General features: G+C 42.7%; 2 protein-coding genes across 7 annotated transcripts; both read left to right on the forward strand.

Moving 5' to 3' along the window:
* The first annotated feature begins 4,028 nt into the window (after positions 1–4,028).
* Positions 4,029–5,291, forward strand: LOC139192149 (uncharacterized). 6 transcript variants are annotated; one of them, XR_011576016.1, is made up of 5 exons: positions 4,029–4,119; positions 4,251–4,348; positions 4,433–4,530; positions 4,614–4,711; positions 4,887–5,291. XR_011576016.1 is itself a non-coding variant. In XM_070813590.1 (4 exons), the coding sequence occupies exons 1-4, from the start codon at positions 4,089–4,091 to the stop codon at positions 4,992–4,994; spliced, it is 330 nt and encodes a 109-aa protein (XP_070669691.1). In that variant the 5' UTR covers positions 4,050–4,088; the 3' UTR covers positions 4,995–5,291. The 6 variants fall into 6 exon arrangements, 2 of the variants coding, with proteins under 2 accessions (XP_070669691.1, XP_070669692.1); XR_011576017.1 differs by having other exon boundaries at positions 4,050–4,114; XM_070813590.1 differs by lacking the exon at positions 4,433–4,530 and having other exon boundaries at positions 4,050–4,114.
* Positions 5,292–7,000: 1,709 nt separating this feature from the next.
* Positions 7,001–7,748, forward strand: LOC139192283 (uncharacterized). The gene is made up of 2 exons (XM_070814153.1): positions 7,001–7,132; positions 7,219–7,748. Coding segments are annotated over exons 1-2 (531 nt in total). The 5' UTR covers positions 7,001–7,131.
* The last annotated feature ends 430 nt before the right edge of the window (positions 7,749–8,178 follow it).

The following is an 8,178-nucleotide window of genomic DNA, read 5'->3' on the forward strand; positions in this document are numbered from 1 at the left end:
TCCAATAGGACAAGTACTAGTTATACAGTACCAGGAATGTCCTACTATTAATTAGATAAGTCAGAACCGCCGACGTCCTCAAGCCTCCAACAACAAGCTTATTTAAAACATGGAGGGGCGCAAAACAGAAAACGTGAGTGGACAAAAACAAATATTTTACAAAATCATTTTCTTTATCAACATACTAACCCCTCTCTGTAAAACACGTATAATTTTCCTAGAATCAAGATATAAGTACATACATATATATATATATTGTTGATGCACAAAATCAGCGAAGACTTTGGTACAACAGAAAGTGTCAGGTTTTGTGACCTTCGCTTGGTTGCTTCCGTCACTAGTGAGGATAAGTACGTAAATGAATAGAGACAGAGAAGCAAACACAGGATGTACGTGGTTCACCCAGATTGGCTACGTCCACGGAGTAGAGGAGTTCTTATTAGTAGTGAAGGGCTTACACAAGTACAAAGGATCAAGCTCTCAATTTAGTGAGTTCTTGTGAATGATTTAACACAAAATGGCATTAGGCAATATTGTGGGGGAATGACCCCTATTTATAGAAAAACTTGTAGCTTTGTCACATTGACATGTGTCATGTTATGATTGGTTCTTGATGTCGACAAGTGCTGCGCTCTGATTGGCTTCTAATCTTGACACGTGTCGAGTAGTGATTGGCCTCCTGGTCGGAGGGGAACTCTTCTGGGTCCTTGACAGTATAGCGTTGGCCGGTGCTCGGTAGTTTCGGGATTGGTCAAGTATGGTACAAACAGTGCTCCCCTAAGTTCCCGAGTGAGGGAAACTCCTCGGTTGGGGACTTGCAAGATCCAATCCCTTGAGTAATCACGAAACTTCTAAGTACCGAAGTGTGGTCTGATCTTCATCTGCCCTTCTCTGGAAGTACCTTTCCTCCATCCGGGAATGGTGTATTTAGCCTATAGTAGGAGTCCCCCAAGTCGCCGAGCTAGGAGATCTGCCGAAAGAGGTGACAGACAAGGTAAGCAGTCAAACTTCCAAGTAAGCAACCCAGGATCAGAGGTTTGACTTCGGCTTCCGGTTGATTGTTCTCCTTCTCCTTGTCTCTCATTCAACTGCCAGGATAAGGAGAAGCAAATGGATAAGAGATGATATGAGATACTTTTGCTTTTGAAGAAGTAACTTTCCACAAGCTTATTCTTGAACTGTGCTGGAGGGTTTTCTGGTGCCATTCAGAGTATAAGGCCGACTCAAAAATTTGAGGGTCAAAACAAGTCCATCAAATCTAGAGTACGTTCGACCTTGATGATATGGGATACTTTTGCTGTTGACGGAATAATGAATGTGGTATGGAAAGGTGTCGTGCTGTAGTGATCTGTTTCAGCTCACCGTTGAACCTTCTGCTTCAATCTTTTGCATGGCAGAAGTGGTGTGCAACCTTTGCATTTTAATGGTCCTTCAGAACATTCCTTCATAGTGACTCATCCACGCTTGGCAGCTTCAGTGTAAAGAGCCAATATCTGATCAACTGTCATGAGGTATTTGCCGGTGGAATTCGTGACCTTGACAGCAGTTGAGGATGAGTACTCGAGAGCAATGCTAAGTAAGCAACCAGGCAAAGGCTCCAGGCAGTCAGTTCCAAATTAGAGGTTTGATTTCAGGTTCCGACTGACTGCTCTCTTTCTCCTTGTCCTGCAGGTGTGGACAAGGACAAAGACAAAGATAGGGAGAAAGCATGATATGGGATACTCTTGCTTTCGACCCTGATGATATGAGATACTCTTGTTCTTGGTGTGGCTTATTTGCTGAGGTATTATCGGGGGGAAATAAAGCTGAGTATTTCGAGAGGTTATGTTGAGGGTGCCTTTTCGAATGCGAGAAAGGGTTGAGCATTTTTGCAGGTTTGCCTGTCCGTTGAGGAGGGAGGTCAATGTATATAGGGATTTCCCAATAACAAGTAGTAATGCTATTCCTTTACCCTTCTTGGTCACAGCAATGTAGTGGGAGCTGCCAGCTTCACGTGTTTTAATTTTGTCAGAGCACTTTGAAAAAGTGGTATGTGGTATCTGGAAAGCTGATGTTACGTGTGAAGATTACAGACAAGATTTATCTAAGGAAATCTGGCTCTCGAAGTTCTGAGAGTTGTGCCTCTTCGGTTTTCGAACAAGCAATCCCGTTGAGGATCTGACTCTCGAGATTCGGAAAACGGTGCTACTCCGGTTTTTGAGAAAGTAATTATGTTGGGAGTCTTTTCTCGAATGTGAGTAAAGGTTGGACGTTCTTGCCAACCTGTCTTGCCGCAAAACACGGAGGTCGACACACATAGGGACTTTCCAGTTGTCAAGCAGTGGTGCTGTTCCTTTACCCTTATGGGTAATAGTAGGGTAGCTGGAACTTCGAAATTCTCGTGCCTAAACTTTGTCAGAGATCTTTGATAAAGTTATATGTGGTACCCGAGGAGTTGATGGTGCATATGGAGAGCGGTGATTGAACAGTAAGATTCACGTGCTTTCTACTTCACCAAAAATCTTCGACAGATTGCCCGTAATTTCCGCAAAGCTGAGTGTGCATGTGACAGGTGCTGACGAGGCTGAAAAAGCAGGTGCTTCTTCGATTTCTGAGATCGGCCCTCGTGGTCTCTGAGCAGCCCAGCTTTTGAGAAAGCAAACGCCTCTTCGATTTCTGAAGCTCCGTCGAGTGCAGATTTTTATAGAGGCTGGCATTAAGTTCCACAGCACACTTGAATCTCTACCAGTAGAAGCTCATTTCTTGCACTTCTAAGATCTTGATTTGTCTGACCTCTTCCCTCTTCAACACATTTGAAAATGTCTGGACCCTCAGACCGTCGTTTTGACTTGAACCTTGGAGAAGAGACAGCCACGCCTTCTCCAGACAACATATGGCGCCCATCCTTCATATCCCCTACTGGTCCTCTTACCGTTGGGGATTCTGTGATGAAGAATGATATGACCGCTGCAGTGGTGGCCAGGAACCTTCTCACTCCCAAAGATAACAGACTACTTTCCAAACGGTCTGATGAGTTGGCTGTTAAGGACTCTCTGGCTCTTAGTGTTCAGTGTGCAGGTTCTATGTCTAATATGGCCCAACGCCTATTTGCTAGAACCCGCCAAGTTGAATCATTGGCTGCTGAAGTGATGAGTCTCAAACAGGAGATTAGAGGGCTCAAGCATGAGAATAAGCAGTTGCACCGGCTCGCCCATGACTATGCTACAAACATGAAGAGGAAGCTTGACCAGATGAAGGAATCTGATGGTAAGGTTTTACTTGATCATCAGCGGTTTGTGGGTTTGTTCCAAAGGCATTTATTGCCTTCGTCCTCTGGGGCTGTACCTGGTAATGAAGCTTCAAATGATGAACCTCCAATGCCTCCTCCTTCTGGGGTTTTGTCAAGTACTGAGGCTCCGGATAACCACCCTCCGGTGCTTTCTCTTTCTGGGGCTCTACCGACTGCTGAGACTTCCCCTAAGCAACCTTTGTGAAGGCTCCCTTTTGTTTGTTTATTTTGACTCATGTATATGTACATATTTGTGGCTTATCGAAAATATTAATAAATAAGCTTTGCTTCATTTCAACATATTGTGTTAAATACACCAAAGCCTTCTTCATAAAGTTCTTTGAATTTTTGCTTTTGTTGAAACCTGTATTGTTGAAGCTTTGTGAGTGAAGCATGTAGTTTGAGGTAGTGTTCCCTTAATTTCCCGAGTGAGGAAAACTTCTCGGTTGGAGACTTGAAAAATCCAAGTCACTGAGTGGTTGTGAGACTGCCGAGTATCAAGGTGCAGTAGCATATGGTGGGAGTCCCCCAAGTCTTCAGGCGAAGAGAGTTGCCGAATGAGGTGTCTAGCTAGTAGTCAATGTCATGAGTAGGAAAACTTCACTTGTTTCTTTTCGAAGTGGTAACCCAGGGCTCTTTCTTCATATATTGTTTTTTGTTATGAAGATGTGTTAGGCCCAAAGAAGTGGAGGCCTAGGCCCAAAGAAGTGGAGGCCTAGGCCCTTTTTTTTTTTTTTTTTTTTTTTTTTTACTCCCTCCCTTTTTCTTTGGAATGTTTATACAGATATCTATAATGTGGCCTTTGTCATGATTTTGGAGGATGGGTGTATTCGAATCCAATGAGGGGTAGGGTATGACTCATTATCATGTGCCATGATTTTGTCTTCCTTTAGCTTTTTTTTTTACTTTGCTTTACCATTTTTGCTTTCCTTTAGTCTTCCTTTAGCTTTTCTTCAATATAACACCATTTTCTGTGGCTCAGATCGCAAAACCATCTTCATGAAAGTTGTTCCTTAGCTCGTGAACTACAACATATCCGAATTGGAGATCCATCGGAGCAGTACAACTCCAGAAATTCAGGTATGATGAGTGATTGTTCGTCATTTGTATATCAACGCGTCAGACTTGTTGTGAGCTTCAAAAACTCCATTTTCTCTTGCTCAGATCAACATACTTTCTTCATCGAAGTTGTTACTTAACTTGTGAACTACAACATATCCAAATTTGAGGTCCCTCGGAGCAGTATAACTCCAGAAATCCAGGTATGATGAGTGACTGTTTATCATTTGTCTGTCAACCCGTCAGATTTGTTGTGAGCTTTGAAACTCTATTTTCTCTTGCTCAGATCAGCATGCTTTCTTCATTGAAGTTGTTCCTCAGCTTGTGAACTACAACATATCCAAATTTGAGATCCCTCGGAGCAGTATAACTCCAGAAATCCAGGTATGATGAATGACTGGTTATTATTTTTCTGTCAACCCGTCAGATTTGTTGTGAGCTTTGAAACTCTATTTTCTCTTGTTCAGATCGGTATGCTTTCTTCATTGAAGTTGTTCCTCATCGTCTCTTTCATAACATATCAAAAATTCAGAATGAATTAATGGTTAAATATTTTCAGATCTTCGAAACATCACAGCAGCTTCGAAATCTGCAAGAATCCGACTGTCATGTTTGGAGCTTCAACACTTTAATTTCCGTCGCTCAAACAGAAATGGTTCCTTCTTGAAAGTTGTTCATATGCTCAAGAACTATAGGGTGTCCAAAATTCAGCTCCATTGGAGAAGAGCAGAGGTTGCAGAAATTTGATAGATGAAAGGAGGCGGAAGAGGGAGAGAGAGAAAAAGTCTCTTGGGTTGGATTTCTATTTTGGGGCAGATTCCAGTTTTTGTAGCACCTTCATTATTGATGAATTGCTTGTACTTTTGTCCATTATGAAACTTGGGACTTTGGCTTGTTGTTGGATCTATTATAATATGTTTGGGAACATATATAAGTGAATAAATAAGAAGGAAAATTTTGGGCCCTTGTGGGTGTAAAACAAAAAATGTTTATGTTTACCCAAGTGTTTTTGTACAAGTTCAAGGGCATCTTGGGTTTTGTGAACAAAATTTGTTTATTTGGAGCAAAGTTTTGTGTTGAAGCTTTGTAGGTGAAGCTTTGGTGTTGAAGCTTTCTAGGTGAAGCTTTGATGGTGAAGCTTTGTAGATGAAGCTTTGTAGATGAAGCTTTCTAGGTGAAGCTTTGATGGTGAAGCTTTGATGGTGAAAGTATGTAGAGGGAGCTTTCTAGGTGAAGCTTTTTTAGGTGAAGCTGTGTAGGTGAAGCTTTTTTAAGTGAAGCTTTTCGGGTGAAGTTTTTTTGGTGAAGCTTTGTGGGTGAAGCTTTTTAGGTGAAGCTTTGTGGGTGAAGCTTTTTTAGGTGAAGCTGTTTGGGTGAAGCTTTTTAGAGGTGAAGTTTTTTTTTTTTTTTTGGGTGAAGCTTTTTTAGGTGAAGCTTTTTGGGTGAAACTTTTTGGATGAAGCTTTTTGGGTGAAGTTTTGGAGGTGAAGTTTTTTTTTTTTTTTGGGTGAAGCTTTTTTAGGTGAAGCTTTTTGGGTGAAACTTTTTGGATGAAGCTTTTTGGGTGAAGTTTTGGAGGTGAAGCTTTTCGGGTGAAGCTTTTTGGATGAAGCTGTTTTTTTTTTTTTTTTTTTTTTTTTGGCGCTTGACACGGTCTTCATTTGCTTGTTTTGTAGTGACTGTGGAAGACGGATTGCTTTCTGATTGAGAAGGGTTCCGGCATCGCTTTGCACCATCTTCATGTGGGTAATATAGGAACTTCCTTATGTTTTGATCATGGATGTAGTGATAGAATTTGTTTCTTCTTATTGTAGATGTCAGAGCCTGGAAGTTCTAGTGATGAGGGCTCTTCTAGCTTTAGCTCTAAGTCTGAGTCTGCAATGTCGGAGTCTTCAGGGTCTTTGTTAGAGTCCTGTACTAGAGAAACATTGGATGATCTTCCCAACCATCAAACTTTAGCTATTGCTAGTTCTTCCTCCATGGCGTTGGGTGAGGGGGTTGTTTTTGATGCCATACCCATAGTTCGCTCTGAGTTCACAGCAGACCATCTAAAGAATAACTTGTTAAATAATGAGAAGCAGGTTGAGGCGCTAAGGCAGTCATGTAATATCCCTCGTAGTGTAGGGATACGTTTGGTACATGATGAAGAATGGCCTTCTGAGCCTCCCCAGGGTCATGTTATGTTCTACACCCAGATATTACTGACTTTAGGGGTGAGACTACCTTTACATCCGTGGTTGCAAAAGATGTTATCTTTGATCGGATATGCACCTGGGCAACTCAATCCTGGTTTCTGGGATACTTTGATTGGATTTTATATCATTTGGATGGAGTGTGGGTTGTGTGAGCCTTCCTTCCATCAGTGGCGTTACTGTTACAAGATGCGCCCAGCAAAATCATGCACTGGTTATGCCGAGTGTGCATGTCGGAGTGAGAGAGAGCGTATTGTGTATGGTAAGAAAAAGGCATACTACACATGGAAAAACCGTTGGTGCTTTCTGTATAATGATTGGGAGTATGATAAGGGTGTCACGCCTGAGCGACGTGTGCTTACTCACTTCCAGACTGTAGGTTGTAACGTATCAACCGTTCGTACTATTTGCTATTTGTTGTGGTCTTTTCTTGCTTCTAACACTTTGCTTCATGTAGTGACGCGGGGCACCATCTAACTGTTTGGGCAGGAGCTATCTGACATAGAGAAGGTGTTGAGGGTGCCCAAAGAGGATAGACACTTAAGCAAGCTACGACCCTTATTTCGTCGGTACGGTTTCCAACCCTTAGTTTCCGAGAGCCAGGGACGATCGAGTAAGTTGTATCCTTCATGTAAACTTAGCTCAATTCCTTACTTTATTTGGAAAGTTGTATTTCTTATTTTGATTTTCCTTATGCAGTGGAGAAGGTAAGCAAGAAAACAGGGACTAGCACCAATAAAAGGAAAGCACCAGTGTTAGTTCCTTCGGAAGACATCCTACCGCATAAGAAAATTCATAAGTTCCGAGGGGAACCATCCGTTAGACCTAAGTCCCAAGATGGGGTCCTTAAGGGGCCTGCCTTTAGGAAGACTGGAGTCGAGGCCGTTGAAAATGCTGCTACCGTAGTTGCAGGAGAAGGGAGCCGACTGTTGCCTCCTCCTCTTACTATGGAGCACACTGTCCAGGAAAGTGATCCTGGTTCCCGCCATGAGGGGAAAGGCAAGGAAAGAGCTGGCAGTGTCCCGTGGAAGGACTTGAGGGTTGCCACGCGGCCAAAGGATTTTGGGGATATCAACAATTGCTTGGCAGGGCGTCGATTCGCCTTCGATGAGCTCGGAGAGCCCTTAGCTAAGGATGAATCGGATTGCGACCGGATGTTGAAGCTGTCTTCATATGTGAGTGTTACTTTGTCATTTCCTTACTTTTTCCTCTTTATTATCATTATTTAGGTAGTGATGATCGTCTTGCCATGCAGGTCATGGCCGAGTATCACGACAGACTGCAAGAGGTTAAGCGGTACAAGGCAAAACTGAAGGAGAATAAGCAGCTTGTGGACGAGGCCCGAAGGAATAAGGGACTTTTGACTCAGGCTCTCCAACTGAAGGACGAAACCATGGAGAGCTTGAAAAGGCGAAATGGTGAGAACCTAAGGCTTAAGAAATTGTTTGAGGCAACTAAAAAACAGTTGGAGGTGGCTACCTTGGAGGTATCCAAGGTTAGGGGAGAATTGGATGGTGCCTTAGTTGAGATTTCTGAACTGGAGAAGAGCATTCCAACTGAAAGGGAGGCCGCTGTGCAAGAATACTTAAGTTCTTCGACCTTTCACCTTGCTATTAAACCCTACTGTGCTCAAGAAGCTCGCTTTGAAAAAAGGAAATG

The sequence above is a fragment of the Malus domestica genome, chromosome 15, assembly GCF_042453785.1.
Source record: "Malus domestica chromosome 15, GDT2T_hap1".
In the NCBI taxonomy this organism is placed as follows: domain Eukaryota; kingdom Viridiplantae; phylum Streptophyta; class Magnoliopsida; order Rosales; family Rosaceae; genus Malus; species Malus domestica.

Coding starts and splice junctions, on each gene's coding strand:
- LOC139192149 (XM_070813590.1), top strand. CDS start 4,089: ATGGGTGTATTCGAATCCAATGAGGG. Junction 4,115..4,250: donor GTATTCGAATCCAATGAGGG/GTAGGGTATGAC, acceptor TCTGTGGCTCAG/ATCGCAAAACCATCTTCATG. Junction 4,349..4,613: donor GTACAACTCCAGAAATTCAG/GTATGATGAGTG, acceptor TCTCTTGCTCAG/ATCAGCATGCTTTCTTCATT.